General features: G+C 39.3%; 1 protein-coding gene across 8 annotated transcripts in view; it reads right to left on the reverse strand.

Moving 5' to 3' along the window:
- The window catches only part of CPNE8 (copine 8), a 91,142-nt gene that overhangs the window by 16,529 nt on the left and 55,818 nt on the right, over positions 1-18,795 (reverse strand). For all 8 annotated transcript variants that reach the window (XM_084811003.1, XM_084811000.1, XM_084811002.1 and 5 more), the window contains 7 exons: positions 17,986-18,027; positions 16,745-16,820; positions 13,936-13,989; positions 11,608-11,669; positions 10,288-10,334; positions 3,482-3,663; positions 2,063-2,190 (listed from right to left, as the gene is read on the reverse strand). In XM_084811003.1, the coding sequence (XP_084667129.1) occupies positions 2,063-2,190; positions 3,482-3,663; positions 10,288-10,334; positions 11,608-11,669; positions 13,936-13,989; positions 16,745-16,820; positions 17,986-18,027 (591 nt within the window). The remainder of the gene's footprint in view (positions 1-2,062; positions 2,191-3,481; positions 3,664-10,287; positions 10,335-11,607; positions 11,670-13,935; positions 13,990-16,744; positions 16,821-17,985; positions 18,028-18,795) is intronic.

Raw genomic sequence — 18,795 nt, forward strand, 5'->3', positions numbered from 1 at the left:
CTTCTTTTTGCTTAGGAAACTCTGTACAGCCAACGTACACTAGTAAAGCTACAGAAACAATACGAGTAAAATAAGGTAGCATTTGTTGCTCCAGACAAGATAAATGTTCCAAGTAATGCTCCTTTAGAAAATACTTTCTATGAACAAGCATATCTTGATTTACCTGTTTATACTGCAATAATGGTTCTATCATTTCAATACATAATTAAACTCTTCTCAGGCTGGCATCCTATACTCACTTACCTGGCAATAAGGTCCAATGGATTCAATGGGACTAACTTCTAAATCATAATGCATAAGATTGCCCATCAGGTGCTTGCCCACCTGCAATGTCAGTCTAACAACTCAGAAGTGATGTTCTGTGGACATCCACATCTACTTCACTGAGAGAAAGAGATCCCTCTTCTATTATGTCAGGGCAAGGCACATATTAACAGTGCCTCAATATCATTGTTTCTTAAGCAGCAAAGCAGGTTTGGGAGGTGAAATTTAGAGAGAAGTGATAGAACCAAGAAGGGGTACTTAATCATTTGACCATTCCTGTTTTTGTTTTGCTACAGATTGCACACCCTCCCACTGTGGATTTTCCCCACATTAGATGAAAATGTCTTGCAGTCATGTTTAGAATCCTGCAGGACCAAAAGTCAGGGTGGTGGTAGTGGTGAGATGTGATTTGGAGCAGAGAAACAGGCAAGGAAAAAGTTAAGTACTCCCTTCTTTCCCCCAGTGCTTCCCCCACTCCTAAATCTGGTTGCTTAAAAAAAGGTATTGGGGCACAGTTGCATGTATCACATGTAATGTGTACTTAGCTGTTTAGTGGATGAAACAATATAAAGGTGATATCTTGATTTTTCTTAGGAAAAACGTATTTTGCTGATGGTCATCAATAAGAAACTGCTGTTTGGAAATCTCCAAGAAAAACTGATTCAATTTTATGGGAAAAAAATGTTTAGTGTCTTTGTCAAAGAATATATGGATCCCAAAAGCTGAGCTTCCTCTAGATTAAAAGACAGATCAGGATCTACTGGTAGATCTCTGGGTGACTTGCAGTAGATTAGCAAGGGTTTCTAACTTCCAGCTGTTAACAATAGCAACTACTAAAAGTCTCTCTCTTTCTTTGCTGAAAGAAAGAAAAATGGGGTGGGGGGAGATGGATTTTTGTGGGAAAAGGCTGAGAGCTCAGTTCTGGTAATGAACAAAACTCTTGGGCTGAGCATGCGTTCAGCAACATCCTTTATCATTCTTTAATTCGAAGTGTATGTCAGCCACATTAAGCTACTATGCAAACACCTGGCTCCAACTGGTGGATCTAGGGGATCTAGTAAAAAACAGAAAGTTGATTTCACAAGTCTGAAGTATGTCCATCTCCATTCCATGTATCAGATGATCTGGTGATGCCATCTTATCTGGTGTTCATATCTCAGCTCTCTAAATTCTGATGATTAGGAAAATGACCATAAGTAGTACTGTACAAAGAAGGAACCAGCTTTCCCAAAGTAGCATCTCATTGCTGAAGAGATTAAAACAATAGCCAGCAGGTGAGATATTTTAACTTTTTAAAAAAGTCTGAAATCTAGTCAACTCTACCCTTTCATAAGTTAAAAAAATGCTTCTAAGATTCAAGAAAATATGTTTCACAGTTATGAAAACTAACCCCATTTCAGGAAGCTCCTATCAGTGCTCTGAAGATAAAAGTAGAGGTTTCACATGTGAGGTTTCAACTTGTTCTTGATTCAACCAGTTTGTATTGTGAATATGAAACTATCACTGGTTAGAACGATCATAAGAACTACAAATGCCTCTCTTCCATTTATATTCTTCATTAATAATTAAGTATTCGCATGATTAGCTAAAGAAGCTCAAAGACAAATTAATCCTGTTGTGAAAATGTCCAGTGTGACACACAAAGGCTGAAGAAACTGTGTTAACAGGGCAGAGTGTTAGCACTTACTGCAAAAGAAAAATGTAATTGTAGCTTTCTCATCCTTCCTTGAATATAATTATATTGGCAGTATAAGGTTACTGAACTGAATTTTCCCAGAATAGCTGCCATGATCATTACCTTGCTACATGATTAATAACAGGAGCAAAATTTGTTGGTCCATAAAGCTGTACAGATTTTAGACTCATGTAGTATGCTTCCATTACACCATCTATTCCACTGCAATAAGGATTTTGAGGGTTTCCATTCTATAAGTAAAAATAGGAATAAAGTATTAACTATTGTAAATGTTATGGAATGCTGTATGTACCTATATATATGGCCCACACTCTATAGTTGCAGTAAAAACTATACAATTACACAACGTGTAATACATGAAATCTTTCTTGATGAGAATTGTACAAGTGCACATTTTGGAAGAAATTGCATTAATTTCTTTTGACTTTTATATTTTTAATTCTTCATAGACACTATAGGGTGTTGTTCTGGGAGCTACCAAGGTTGTGTTCAGAGACCTTCCACTCAACCACTGGGGCACAACACATTCTAAAGAAGCATCCATGGATGCTGCTTATTCCACCTTAACTAGGCCATCCAGTCCACCTTGCTCATTTAGTACAATTTGTGTGACAAGATTCCTTTAAACATTTCACTTAGACTAATGGATAAACCAAAAACTATGCACGGTATTTTTCAGTTAGTTGTAATGCTATTTCTTTAAGCTAGGAGCATTTATTATCAATACATAAACAAAGAACTGTCAGTGTTGTGAACACTTTTGATTAATTGCTCAGAGAGTTTGAGGGCCATGTAGACAGGCACACAAATAAGTGCCCTTTTTGGAAACTATGGAGGGAGCAACCCTATGGCCGCTACACAGTGGCTAGAAGGCCATAGGATATGGTGTTCTCTGGGAACTGACCTCGGAGCCTGAGCTCCGAGGTCGGTTCCCAGAGAATCAACCTCCCCCCACTTCCATGCTGCCTCCAAGGCAGCGCAGAACAGCCCCATCCTCCACGCTTGCAAGAGGAGCGTGGAGCGTCCGGAAAGGGGTGTGGATGGGGGCATTCCAGGGCAGGGAGAGCATAGCTGCATGTACGACACATCCAATGTGCTGAACAGCAGTGTCCTTCCCTGCTCCGTGCTCCCACGGCTACACAGCCGCTATCGGCTGTCTAGCCAAAAAAGCAGGGCAGGAGATGCACGGAGGGAACAATCCCCTCTGTGCTTCTCCTGCCCTGCTCTGGATAGGTGGTCGCTTCAGAGTTTGGAGGTGGCCGCCTATCTAGTTAGGATTGCTTCCTAAATGTCTTAAAGTTGAACAGTTGTTAAAATAAAATATGAAGATTTCAAGAGTTCACCTCCTGTTTCCTTGCTTCATTAAAATATAAAATATACTGCAAGAAAAAAGGGCAGATTTTCTTTGCAACAGTCCTAAAAAAATGAATGATTTTGAGGAAATGCAGAAGCACAAAAGTATATGAGGAACACAAGCAAATAGGGTATTTGGGTTTTTAAAATGGTATCTCCATTTCTTACCAAAGCAAATTCATGAGATACTCTTCCATCTGGAGGCAGTCTTGCACCAAAACCTAGAGCTGGAAACATTTTGTCACTATCATAGTCTTGAATGATTTCACCTACTGCCTTTAGTGCCATGCCATAAGAATTCAGCTGGTATGGGTTCATATAATGGAGTGAGGTTGGATGTGCAGGGTTACCTGTGGAAACAAAACACATTATTTAGTGGGCTTTACCAGGACACAAATTTCACCAGGCATTAAAGACCTGTAAGAGCAGTTCCATACTAGCTCAAATCTTAACTATTAATTTGAAATACAGTATGTCATAATGAATTTGGATGTATGTATTTTACTCCAAATATTTTAAAATCGGCATTTAATTTAGGTATATGATGGACCAAATTCCAGAGAGCTTCTGGCATGCCTAAGAACTTGCACATGCTTAGCATGACCTTTTCTTTTAAGTGCAGCCCTTCACAACTGCATTACCAATTGCTCTGTTTCTTCAAAAGTGGTATATTACATTTGGAATGAAGAATTGCTGTTAAATAAAAAAGCTAGAAATCCTGTTTAGACCACCACGACTGCATTTGGACATCACAGTAAACTATGGTTTAGCAAGATGTGAACAAGCCTAGACTCCCCATAGGCTCATGGATCCCTATCCTGACTCCTGTTCTCATGAATCCTGTAAGAGAAGTTGAGGAGCTTTTACTTCGTCTTTTGATTAACTACAGCTTGCTATGTTATGCAATGCTGATAAACTCTGGTCTATCTTAACCACAGTTAGTTTCAAACAAGTGCAATTCGAACTGTAGTTTACACAGCTGACTTGTTTAAAATAACCATAGTTAAAATTAACCACAGTTCAAAGTTCTTACAACATGACAAACTAAATCAAAAGTGGAAGTAAAAGCTTCTGAAATACTCCTTCTGGTCAAGCAAGAGAAGGCAAGGGGAAGGGGAAGCACATGAGACTGAGGGTGGCTAGGTCAGTCCATGTCTCATTAAACCATAGTTTGGTATTACTGTCAAACATAGCTAACGATGGCTATCTCATTCTATGGATTGTGGTTTGTACATTTGCGCAAACTGAGGCTTAAGCTTAATTATTTTCATAATTATTTTGTTCACCTGCCAATGTGTTCCATTCATTAAATTAATAAACATGAACATTAATTTGGTGATAATATAAAGGTAACTGAGTTGTTGCAAATTAATAGCCCAATGTGTAAAATGTCTAAAAATAGTTCCAAGCCTGAGTAAATAAAACGGTTTTCTATCATTTTCTAGTAATGTACAGGAAGGGGCGGAGATGGGTCTTTTCAGGCAATGAATTCCAAATTACTAGAGAGTACATTTCACTGCTCATATCCCTTATGAATATACAATGGAGGTGAGGAATAGATTTAAGGGATTAGACCTGATAGACAGAGTGCCTGAGGAACTATGGACGGAGGTCCGTAACCTTGTTCAGGAGGCAGCAACGAAATCCATCCCAAAGAAAAAGAAATGCAAGAAAGCCAAGTGGCTGTCTGATGAGGCTTTACAAGTCGCTGAGGAAAGAAGGGAAGTGAAAAGCAAGGGAGAAAGGGGAAGATAATACCCAACTGAATGCAGAGTTCCAGAGAATAGCAAGGACAGACAAGAAGGCCTTCTTAAATGAACAATGCAAAGAAATCAAAGAAAACAATAGAATGGGACAGACTAGAGATCTCTTCAAGAAAATCGGAGATCTCAAGGGAACGTTTTGTGCAAAGACGGGCATGATAAAGGACAAAGAAGGCAGGGACCTAACAGAAGCAGATGAGATTAAGAAGAGGTGGAAAGAATACACAGAAGAACTATACAGGAAAGATCTTAATGTCCCTGATAGCCATGACAGTGCGATCACTGAACTTGAGCCGGACATCCTCGAGAGTGAAGTCAAGTGGGCCTTAGGAAGCATTACTAACAACAAAGCTAGCGGAGATGACAGTCTTCCAGCTGAGCTATTTAAGATCCTAAAAGATGATGCTGTTAAATTGCTGCACTCAATATGCCAACAAAATTTGGAACACTCAACAATGGCCACAAGACTGGAAAAGTTCAGTTTACATTCCAATTCCAAAGAAGGGCAATGCCAAAGAGCGTTCAAACTACCGTACAATTGCGCTCATTTCACATGCCAGCAAAGTTATGCTCAAAATCCTACAAGCTAGGCTTCAGCAGTATGTGAACCGAGAACTACCAGAAGTACAAGCTGGGTTTCGAAGAGGCAGAGGAACTAGAGATCAAATGGTCAACATTCGCTGGATCATGGAGAAAGCAAGAGAATTCCAGAAAAACATCTATTTCTGCTTCATTGACTACGCTAAAGCCTTTGATTGTGTGGATCACAACAAACTCTGGCAAATTCTTAAAGGGATGGGAGTACCAGACCACCTTAAAAGGTAAAGGTGTCCCCAACCAGTTGTGTCCGACTCTAGGGTGTGGTGCTCATCTCCATTTCTAAGCCGAAGAGCCAGCACTGTCCGAAGACGCTTCCGTGGTCATGTGGCCGGCATGACTGAACACTGAGGTGCACGGAACGCTGTTACCTTTCCCGCCGAAGCGGTACCTATTTATCTACTTGCAATTTCTTGCTTTCGAACTGCTAGGTTGGCAGAAGCTGGGACTGAAGACGGGAGCTCACTCCGTCAAGCAGCACTCGAGTCTCGAACTGCTGTCCTGCCGACCTTCTGGTCTGTAGTTCAGCGTCTTAACCACTAAGCCACCACGGCTACCCCACCAGACCACCTTACCTGTCTCCTGAGAAACCTGTATGAGGGTCAAGAAGCAACAGTAAGAACCGGACATGGAACAACCGATTGGTTCAAAATTGGGAAAGGAGTACGACAAGGCTGCATATTGTCACCCTGCTTATTTAACTTATTTGCAGAGTACATCATGAGAAACGCTGGGTTGGATGAATCACAGATTGGAATTAAGATTGCCAGGAGAATTATCAACAACCTCAGATACGCAGACGATACCACCCGAATGGCAGAAAGCGAAGAGGATCTAAAGAGCCTCTTGTTGAGGGTGAAAGCAGAGAGTGCAAAAGCTGGTTTGAAACTCACCATTAAAAAAACAAAGATCATGGCATCTGGACCCATCACTTCCTGGCATATAGAATGGGAAGAAATGGAAGCAATGACAGATTTTATTTTCTTGGGCTCCAAGATCACCGCAGACGGTGACGGTAGCCATGAAATTAAAAGATGCTTGCTCCTTGGGAGGAAAGCTAAGGTAAACCTAGACAGCATAGTAAGAAGCAGAGACATCACCTTGCTGACAAAGGTTCGTCTAATCAAAGCTATGGTTTTCCCAGTAGCAACATATGGCTGTGAGAGCTGGACTATAAAGAAGGCTGAGCACCGAAGAATCGATGCTTTCGAACTGTGGTGCTGGAGAAGACTCTTACGAGTGCCCTGGACTGCAAGGAGGTCAAATCAGTCCATCCTAAAGGAGATCAACCCTGACTGCTCATTGGAAGGACAGATACTGAAGCTGAAGCTCAAATATTTTGGCCGCCTAATGCGAAGAGAAAACTCCCTGGAAAAGACCCTGATGCTGGGAAAGACTGAAGGCAAAAGGAGAAGGGGACGGCAGAGGATGAGATGGCTAGATAGCATCACCGATGCAATGAATATGGACTTGAGCACACTCCGGGAGAGCGCAGGACAGGAAGGCCTGGCGTGCTATGGTCAATGGGGTCACGAAGAGTCGGACACAACTGAACGACTGAACAACAACATTTCACTGCAAAGAGGGCTTAAAAAAGTCCCTTTTTAGAATACTTAATGGATCAGTTCCAGGCTTGAATTTATTGCCTTGGATTAGAGAGGTGAAGGAAACCTAGAAAAATTCAGGGTCAAGGAGCTGGGGACAACCCCTGTTTTTCCCCCCAAGGACCTTTTTTGTTGTAGAATGATGAATAAAATGCTTAGCCATATTTTCCTCTGATTTGGTATCCATTATCTAAGGTGTTCATATATTGCTCCCCTCCCCTCCCCCCCACACTGCCAAATTACTTCTAAAAACTACATAATAGGAAAGCTTTTATAGTAAGATCAGAGATGTAAAATTTCTGGAAATTTTGAATCCATGGGAAAAAATGTTTTTTTAATCTACTCCGTAAGATTCTCAGAACAGTTCTTTCTTCCATTCCTTATTGAAATTGTTCTAATGGATCTTTTACCGATAGACATTTAAAGATGCTCCAAGTCGTAATCAATTTCCCAACATGTGAGTAGAGTCACCATATTATAATATGTGAAGAAAATCTGCATTCTTGACAGTTTGAATTTCTTCTATACAGTCCTGTGTTTCTGGGTTTGTTGTGGTTAGATGCTGGGGTGGTAAATTAAAGTAGCTTTAAAACCCTTATGCAAGAGAAGCACTGTACGTTACCCTGCGACTACCACCACGTGCAACGGAACAATGTGTGGGTTTATCTTACCTATGTTTCTTTCTTCCTTTAAAAAAAAAAAGACTTTTCACAGAAGTCTATGGAACTTACTACCACAGTTTTTAGTATTAGACCTCACTGTTGGGAAATGCTGCCTCAGCAATAAAATCTTTAACTGCTGCGACCAAATTAAACCCTCTCTACCTAAAAGAAACTCAGTAGCCTGGTTCCTATGGTGTAAGCATGGGATTGACAGCACCACTACAGACAACCTTTAAAAATGAACAAAAATGTCTATGTTTATTAAAGGGAATTATTTACAAAACGGACAGTGTTAGTGGGTGGATTTTCTGATCGGATGGAGGGTGCTCATCCTGTTCTGGATATGGTTGCACTCCCCATGAAGGAGCAGCTTTGTAGCTTGGGGTTTCTCCTGGAACCATCATTGTCACTTGAGGCTCAGGTGGCCTCAGTGGCATGGAGTGCCTTCTACCAACTTCAGCTGGTGGCCCAGCTACACCTATCTGGACAGGGATTACCTGGCTTTGGTACTCTATGAAATGATCGCCTCCAAGTTAGATTACTGCACTCTACTTAGGGTTTCCCTTGAAGACTACTCGAAAGCTGCAGCTTGTGCAAAATGAGAAAGCCAGATTGTTAGCAGGGACCAGAAAGTTTGAGCATATAACAATTCTGGCCTGGTTGCATTGGCTGCCTGTATGTTTCAGAGCCCAAATCAAGGTGCTGGTTTTAACCTATGAAGGCTTACATGTCTTGGGAATGCAATACCTGATAGAATGTCTCTGCCGATATGAACCTACCCAGATCAACATCTGAGGCCTTCCTCTGGGGGTGGCTCAAAGGATGACAACAAGGGAGAGGGGACTTCTCAGTGATAGCCCCAACTGTGGAATACTTTCCCCACTGAGGTCTGTTTGGTGCCAACATTGTCATCTTTTCAACACTCGGTTAAGGTTTCCCTCTATTCCCAGGCATTTAATGGCCTGTGATGTGTCACAGTTGTTTTATATTATTGTCAGTTGTTTTATCTTATTGTAACACTTTTTAGCTTTTTTAAAGGTTTTATATTAATTTTTTATTATCTTGTATTTGTGGATTTTAATTTCTGTGAACAACCCAGAGAGCTTTGGCTATTGGGCGGTAGAGCAATGAAGTAAATGAAATGAAAATGTCACTCTTTAAATAATAGAGATTGATTAAAGGTTCTTAAAGTAAATATGCTTGGTTACCATTCCTAGTAAGGTAGGGGAGTCTTCCCCAGCTAAATAAGCTTTCAACGGTTCTTCCTTCAGACCAAATTTTTCTAAAATAATCCCTAAACTTCCTCACTAACAGGAACAGTTGCTATACACCAGTCTTCCTCTGCCTCCAGCTCATCCAGCTTCTAGGATGATTCAGTTGTTTCAGGAACTACTTGCTGAAGTTCCCTCTAGTCAGACACACAATTCAGAACTTAAAATGTATTATGTATAACTTGGTTTGCTCATAACATTATCATGCTTGGTATGTTAAATTTAAAAATATAGTTTATTCAGACAATAATTACAAATTTACTTAGTTTATTTTTAAACAGTCAGAAAAACTTCCTGACTGTTAGAGCAATACGACAATGGAACCAATGACCTAGTGAGGTGGTGGGCTCTCCCACACTGGAGGCATTCAAGACGAGGCTGGACAGCCACCTGTCAGGGATGCTTTGACTTGGATTCCTGCACTGAGCAGGGGGTTGGACTCGATGGTCTTGTAGGGCCCTTCCAACCCTACTATTCCATGATTCTATGTTTTTAATAAAGATAATTTTATGAACAAATTAAATTATACATAATACATTTTATGTTCTTAAAGTGACTTTAGATTGGTAAAGAGCGCTAAAAATAAGTATTGCACTTTTCAATTTTTCCCAAAGTGTTCAGGTTTTATTGTTACACAGAAATCCAGAACAGAAATACATGCTTGTTTCCCATGCCTTTAAAATTTCCAGAGGTTTTACATCTCTAGCTTGTATCCAAATTTCTGTAGACAGTTATGCACACAGAACTTGACTGCCTCCCCCTTCTTGATGCAGTCCCCTGTGCCTCCTGAAAATATGCTTCTGAGGGTTGGGGGACCATCTGGAATAATACGAGATGTGGTGTGGGGGCTTCATCACGAAGGGAGAAACGGCAAAAATCTCCTCCCCAACCTCACATTACCACAAATGCCTTTCTGCTTACACAGGAACCTTTGGTTCCAAGACACTGTATCTTATTTGCACCAGCTTCCTATAACAGGCCAAGCAAAAGAATGCATTGCAAAAATAGATCACAAAAAAAGAAAAAAACTGACACACTGTGGTTACTTAATTTAATAGAAAACAAATGTACACTTACCATTTGAAGCTGTGAAATCAATAGCCACAGTGAAATTGATTTGAGTCCTATGAATCAAATTAAATAGATACAAACTGAATGTGGCTATATGAGGAATAAATCAAAAAAAACCAATAAAATGCCACTTAGTAGATAAATATGCATGTTACAATATACAGAATTATCAAATAGCATCCATCAATAATTAAGTCATATGCAGGCATAAAGTTGCCTTTAAAAAGTATAATAAGCATTTATTATTAAATTGATTCTTTAAAGGGTAACTTCTCTAAGCATTCCACTTCTTGAGCATTCCATAATTTAAAATGTACATATAAATTTAATCAGCATACTACAACGAAGACGCTATAGCATAACCATTTAAAAAGGGCTAATCCATGCAAATTATCTTTTTCTAAAGTAAACAGATTTGAAATATTATATAGTCATACAATACATATGAACTAACAAATAAACACCACCTCTATTGCATTTATACAAAAAGTGTCAGTAGGTCCATCAGACACCCCCGCCCCCCAGCCTCAATAGGGTAATACCTTTATTAGGACCAACTGAGAATCAAGTTACACGTTATGTTAAATGTGTTATCACATTTAAGCAAACATGGGCTTCCCCAATTACAGCCTTTCCCCCTCCAGCAGTTCTGATGAAAATTGGTGTCCCCCCTGCCCTGCTATTTAAAACAGCTAAAAACAATAATAAAACACCAAGACCTGATAAAACAACTACATTAAGAAGTCCATCATATGCCATCAAATCCTTGGGAGTAGAGGGAAGTCCTAACTAGGCACTGCAAAGTTGATAATGTTGGCACCAGGCAGACCTCACTAGGGAGACCATTCCACAATTGAGGGGCCACCACTGAAAGGACCATCTCCCTTGTTGTTATCCTCCAATTATCCCTTGGAGGAGGGCCTCAGATGTTGATCATAATGCACAGGTAATTTCATATGGGGAGAGGTACTCCATTAGGTATATCATTTTCTAGTGATGAGTGCATGAAGTTGTAGTTTTAAGAGGGTTATACTGAATTGAGTACAAAATTCTAGGACCTTATGTACCTGAAATTATATCTCTAGCATAAAGTTTCTTTGCAAGAAACAGTGTAGACATTGATAAGTCTTTGTTGTTGTTTATTCATTCAGTCGCTTCTGACTCTTCATGACTTCATGGACCAGCCCACGCCAGAGCTTCCTGTCAGCCATCGCCACCCTCAGCTCCCGCAAGGTCGAGTCCATTTATTTTTCCAGATAAAATCTTAATGTAGCTATTATTGCTCTACTACCATTCAGCAGAATTCTGGAGTAAGGAATCACTTACCCGCCTTTAATATAGTCAAGAAATGAAACTTCTGTTTCCACTAGGAAGGAAAGTAATGTTACCTGAGAGCAAGTGACACAGAACAAGTAATGAACATTAAACTCCAAACCAGGCACCAATATAAAAGCTTGTGTATAGTATTTTAGAATCTTGAGAAATTATTTAAAGCAGGGTAGATTGACCTAAATCTTTATTTAAATTAGCAAAAAAAGGTCAATTTAAATCAAGTTTCCGATTGAAACTTTTTCATATATCCCTTGAACAATGTGCAAATCTGACAACTAAGCCATGTTAATTTAAAACTAAATAGAGTATTATTTACAGTGTTTCATTCTTACAGTCTTTGCATCTCTTTGTCTTACTGTATATATTTTGCATCTTTCTTTTCTTTTACATATACAGGGAATGCCTTTAAAACATTTCCATATAGGGTTTTTCTTATGACTAGCACTCATGACAGTTTGAGGTTGACAGCACAATCCTATACATGTCTCCTCAGAAATAAGTTCCACAGAGTTCAATGGGCTAACTCCCAGGTAAGTGGGTACAGGACTGCAGCCTTTGTATGGGAAGACAGGAAGATGCACACTGAACAAATTTGTCTTCTCTCCATCCCCTCCCCCCTCCATGTTGCTCCTTTCTGCTTCACTGTGTCTTGGCCCAGGCATGGCCTTGCGAAAAACAAAGTAGCAAACAAAAACGAAATACCCATTATTGATAGGTCAAAGCAAGTTTTGATAGTTACTGGGCAGGGGAAAAAAACAATTAAAAAATGTAAAGCCAATTTTTTCGATTTTTTAAAGCATCAATGTTTATCCACTCTGCTATGCTTTTCTATCTTAACTCGGTCCAACTCCATAAACACATAAGCACAGAACATCAACCCTACCTGGCCTTTGTCTTTTCACACATTACTTTAGTCAAAGAAACTAAAAGCCCAGAACTTTCAAGAAGCAAAAGCTAGTAGTAAGGCTGGACAAAATGATTTTCGTGAGTTCAAACATTGAAATTAATGCCCATCTTTAGATCTTTGGCTACTGGGCAGTATAGAAATAAATAAATAAATGTTTGATTGGTAGGTCATTTCAGTTTTATGATGCTGTAATTATAGGTTTAGCATGTATATCATGAAATTTAATTGTAACTATGTTATTTTTTAAGTGAGAGAGAAATAGTCTTTTATTTATATTTTTAAAAATTGATTTAAATTTTTAAAAAATCTGATTTAAATATAAAAAATCCATTGATTATGATGATAATTTTAAAAGCATTTACTGTTATCCAACAATTTAAAACTTCTTCAGTATGCAGGAGTAAAGGTGATAAGCATTTCATGCGGAGCGAGCATGTATTAGTACCCCCTTCTTTCCCCTCCCCAGCATCCACAATATCAATCTATCTGGGGACAATCCTGTCCCTGCAACCAATTCCGTCCCTCCTCTGTGCTCTGTTTCACTTGGGACATTTCCCCCAATGTCCAGGTAAGGATGTAGCTGGGCCAACAACTAAAGCAGGTAGAAGGCACATCAAGCCACTGAAGCTACCTGAACCTCTAGTGACAATGATGACTCCAGGAGAACCCCCAAGCTATGAACCTGCTCCTTCAGGGGGAGTGTAACCCCACTGAGAACAAGCTGAACAACCTCCGTCCAGTCAGAAGAACCACCCACTAACAGCATCTTGGTACTGTCTCGACTTAATTTCAGTTTATTAGTCCTCATCCAGTCCATTGCCACAGCCAGGCACCAATCTAGTGCATCTACAGCCTCACCTGGGAAGATGAAAAGGAGAAATAGAGTGATGTGTCATCAGCATACCGATGGCAATGCACTCCAAAACTCCAGATGACCCCACTTTACTTTCATGTAGAGGTTAGACAGCATGAGGGACAAAACTGAGCCCTGTGGAACTCCATGTTGGAGAACTGACAAGGCTGAGCAATATCCCCAGCGCACCACCTTCTGGAGCCGGCCATCCAAGTAGGAGCAAAATGAATGGAATGCAGTATCCCCAACTTCCAGCTCAGAAAGTCACACCAGAAGGATATTATTGTGTGCTCTTTGGTTTTAATTTTAGTGAACTGCCCAGAGAGCTTCGGCTATTGGGCAGTATAGAAATGAAATGAATAAATAAATAATGACTGGTGGTATTAAAAGCCGCCGAGAAACCAAAGAGAATCAACAAGGTCACACTCCCCACCTCTCTCCCAACATCATACAGGGCAACCAAGGCTTTTCTGCTGAATACATTAAAATTAAATATATTAACTTCAAAATGTATTACAAAGGATATAAGAAATATTAATGAAGAGAAAATCATGTACTTAACTGTTCCTGAATTAACATATTTTTTCTTTTTCACCTTTTTCTTTGGATTTATTACCTAGAAAAGCAGTTAAACACAAGTATGTTAACCCTTCTGCATGTAAAACCAGAAATCGCTATTCTTCGGCATTTCTCAGTTTTGGAATTCAGTCTTACCCCTTTTAAACTCCACTTACCACACACACACCTCAAACACCCCCTGACCCCAGCACAAACCATTTGCATGGCCCTTGCATGGAGCCCTGAGATGCATTGTGCAGTTGCACACATTAATATGACAGCTGGGGCAATGTATTATTGAAATATTTTATCAGGAATGCTTCCTGCTTTCCCTCACCTCTAGCACCCTCACTGTCTTGTGGTTAGAGGCACTGGCTCATCTAATGAGCTCAGCCCTGGAATTTAAAAGTGTAGTAATAAATGTAATAATAAATAATAAATAAAATAAAAATAGTATCCAGCCAGTTCTTGTCCCTGGAATAAACCACAGGAAGGGTGAAAACGGAAGAATTCAAACGTAAGCTTGTTCAAGTTTCTAAGAGGAAGGGAAGGGTTCTAATATCCCTACGTTGCCTGATAGGCAACTGGAGTCACTCATACTGGAAAGGGAGGGAGAGAGTGCATGCACGCACAGGGACCAGAAGGCATGAGCATTTAACACCAATTCTGGCCTGCTTGCACTGGCTGCCTGTATGTTTCAGAATCCAATTCAAGGTGCTGGTTTTAACCTATAAAGGCTTACACGGCTTGGGACTGCAATACCTGATGGAATGCCGCTCCCGGTATGAACCTACCCAGATGCTAAGATCAACATCTGAGGCCCTCCTCTGAGGGAGGCTCAGAAGATGGCAACAAGGGAGAGGGGCCTTCTCGGTTATAGCACCGACTGTGGAATGCTCTCCCCACTGAGGTCCACTTGGTGCCAACACTGTCAACTTTTCGACACCAGATTAAGATTTCCCTCTACTTCCAGGCTTTTGAAGGCCTGTGATGGAGCATTAATGTCTGTTGTTTTATCTTACTGCAACTATTGTTTAGCTGTTTTAAAGATTTTATATCATGTTTGTCAAGAATGAGGTGTGGTGTGTCCTGTATAACTTCAGTGCTAAATACAGTGCCTATTGGCCTGGAAGGGAAGCTACTGGGTCAGTTTTGGGGAACTTGTGGGTGAGTTGGGCCTGTCCTACCTTGCAGAGTTGTTGGGGTGAGCCCAACAATCCTTCACAATGTTGCTATTATCTTGTATTTGTGGTTTTAATTTCTGTGAATTGCTAAGAGAGCTTTGGCTATTGGGAAATAGAGCAATGACATAATATGAAAATGTCACTCTTTAAATAATAGGTTGAGATTAATTAAAGGTTCTTAAATTAAATATGCTTACTTTCCCTTCCTAATAAGGTAAGAGAGTCTTCCCCAGCTAAATAAGCTCTCAATAGTTTTTCCTTCAGACCAGAGTTTCTGAAATTACTAATAGGAACAGTTGCTGTATACCAGTCTTCCTCTGCTGCTTCTGGGATGATTCAGTTGTTTCAAGGACTACTTGCTGAAGTTCCCTCTGGTCAGACATATAATTCAGAACCTAAAATATATTATGTATAACTTGATTTGCTCATAACATTATATTTGGTATGTTAAATTTAAAAGTATAGTGTATTCAGACAATAATTACAAATTTACTGAGTTTACTCTTGAATGATCTTAATTTTAATGATAATTTTATGACCAAATCAAGTTATACATAATACATTTTATGTTCTTAAAGTAAGAAAGTAACTTTGGATTGGTAAAGAGCACTAAAAATTTGCACTAGAATAGATACATTTGCAATGGAAAACCCTGTGAATATTAATCCAGCTTTATACTTCAAGTATGTTCTTGAATATGATAACTTTCCCATTCCAGTTTAGAAGTGCATCATAATTATTGGCCATTTATACCTAGCGTCACATACAATGCAAAGCCACAGTAATCTAATAAAAATAAAAAACAGTACTGAAGGGCTCATTCAAATTCTAGAGAAAACAGTATAATAACTAAACATTGATCAAATTGAGCCTTGCAACTATATAATGGATCCACATAATTTACTGTAGCTGGTCATGTACAGATAATTAACTTAAATGACCAAGGAAAGCTAGATAACATTTCGTCATGTTTAGAGAGCCATGACTATAATTATATGAATCAAACATGCATCTTGTCAGGAGCGCTCTGGCGGCTTCTCTCAGTAGATTCCAATAGCCAACTCAAGACACAGATGAAAGGATTTCTTTTCAAAGCTTTAATCCTTTTACAACTTAATGACTCTTTCAGATGCTAATCACCAGCGACTAAGCAAGGAACAGCAGGGTAGCCTAAGTTTCAAGTAGACGGTTGATCCCCGTTTGAAAGAGAGTCACTTGAAGACCCAAAACTTATGGGCTAGGGAGAGATCCTCCCTCTTTCCCTTGGGTCCATGGGAGGCGGCCGTTGCTTGCGAGCCAAACGGCCGTGTCCTCCATCACTAAGAAGTCCCCCTCCCGCACTTTAAATATATCCAGTATTTAAAACTGTGCTGAAAAATTAGAACTATTCCATAAAATGGTGTTTATCTTCTAGGGGGAGCCTACAAATATATTGACTACATACACAGAAAATGTGTATACACACAAATAGACTTGTACCTTTGTTCCAGAATTTTTGCTCCCCATAAGCAGATGTTTAAAAATTATAGGAACTGGCTGCTGGCACATGTTACAAGGGACACACAGACAGTGCAAGCTGTTCATTATTTGCATTCTAAGACATATAAAAAGAAATAGTTCAGCCCTTACCTCATACACATTAAACTGTGACTGTCCTCTGGACAATTCCCTATAACTTGTTGTGAATTCTCCAATAAAATCATGACTAGAAACAAAACAAAAATGTACATTAGTATTTATATGTTATGTATTATAGCTAAAGGTAAGAATAAAACATTACCTAACACTTACCAATACAAAGGAATCATAGGAATGTATCTAAGGAATTCCCACCATCCCATATCTGGTGCTTTGAAACTCTCACTGCTCCATGAAGCTCACTAATGGACTAACATTGCTAAACAAAGCTAAGAATTAAGAAACATTTCCTATCTAGTTCATTTGCATAGCTGCACACTATTTTCACACAATTAGTGCACTGTTAATTTTAAACCAAATATAGATAACATTTTTAAAACTGTTAATTGGTTCACATGTTCAGGTCTTTACAATCAAAATAATAAAGGAAATAGGCAACTGTCTGTCACCTGCATGTCCTCAATGGGTTTGACCTTAGCCACTGGATGAACTGGTGTAATGTCATACAGCTATCAATGATAGAAAGTTAACTAATGCTTTTTGTAAGGAAGTGCAGTAGCAACATCAGGCAAAAATATTTAGAGACTTGCTTGCAAGAAGGGAATAAAGAAAGGCACAATAAAGGCAGTTGGCCTGTGGGACACACAGACAATGGGATAGGGAGGCAAAAGAGCTGGGGATGCTGGATATCATACGTAAATTTGAATGAAGCAGCCAAATCTTTGGGTACAAGTCTCTTGTTCTATCTTCAAGGAAAAATGACATTCAGCAAACATACAAAAGCGTAATTCTTGAAAATATCACTGGTCTACCTACATTTTTAGAGGGAAAGAATCTCAGGATTCTAAGAAGAGCTCTCAGCCTGCTCTGGGGGCTGCAATTCACATATGAAAATGGTAGACACTTTTTACAACTCTGTATAGTTAGCTGTTAGGCTGAACAAGAAATACTCACCCCCATGTCAAAATGCATAATGAAGAAAAGGTAAGGTACACATCCGATTGCAAACCAGGCATGTGTATATACAACAAGGGAGTGGCTCAGTAGATTAATATCCTTCTTGCTAATACATATATTCCCACATTTAAGATTTTAGACATAGGATTTATTGATGGGAACAATTCCATAACTTAATAATCCCCCAAAGCAGTACAAATTGTGTCTATAATGAGAATGTAAGGAATGCAACTCCTTTTGCACTTTTAATTAGTGATGTGCAATAAAATAGTTACCTTCCATCTCTATCCCAGTCATACACCTCTATCTTAATTGTTCTGTAAAGAAACATACATAAAAACATAGAAAAGCTATACACAAATATATCTGAAAATATTTGTCAGTGTAAAGAAATAAGTAATATGCTTTATTACTTGAATTGTGCATTTACACATCTAATGATTAAGTAGAAAGGTTGACCGTCACTTTTGCTCCTTTTGGTTAAATATGAGAGAATATAATTATTTATAAAAGTTTTCAGCTGCCTTTCCAACAGTTGCTCAAGCCAATGTACAATAAAATCTAAAACCCATCATAATAAAAATCTATTTAAAAACGAAACAGTACATTCAACAGACAACAAACAAAATTCATCCGATGGTGGAAAGTATACATGGTCTCTAGTCTATCTGTTTTCTCAGAATAGGGAGTTCCAAAGTACAAATGTCACAGTGGAGAAGGTCCTGTCCCTCCACACTTTGAGGGAATTTGGAGCAGAACAGTCAAAATTCCTTTACAAGAAAATGTGAACATTAAACATGTAAATTAGAAGCACTATGGATAGGAAACAACCCAATCTTCAAGTACTGACACTCGGTTCTAAAACATTTAATATCCATTCTTACTGACAGTAGGTGACTCAGAATAGAAAAGCCCAGGGACTTTCTATTCTGAGTCACCCTGTGCTCACCATGTACTCCTGGGAGCTTCAATTGAAGGGGCGTGGCCTAATTACACAAAGCAGCTGTGTGGGCGGGAGTTTCAGTCTGTTTCCTGACTCCTAACTGAACAGAGCAGAAGAAGCTGCCCCAGCTGGACTAGAGGCT

This window comes from Heloderma suspectum, chromosome 7 (genome assembly GCF_057233095.1).
Source record: "Heloderma suspectum isolate Gila_16-S chromosome 7, 16-S_ref, whole genome shotgun sequence".
In the NCBI taxonomy this organism is placed as follows: Eukaryota; Metazoa; Chordata; class Lepidosauria; order Squamata; family Helodermatidae; genus Heloderma; species Heloderma suspectum.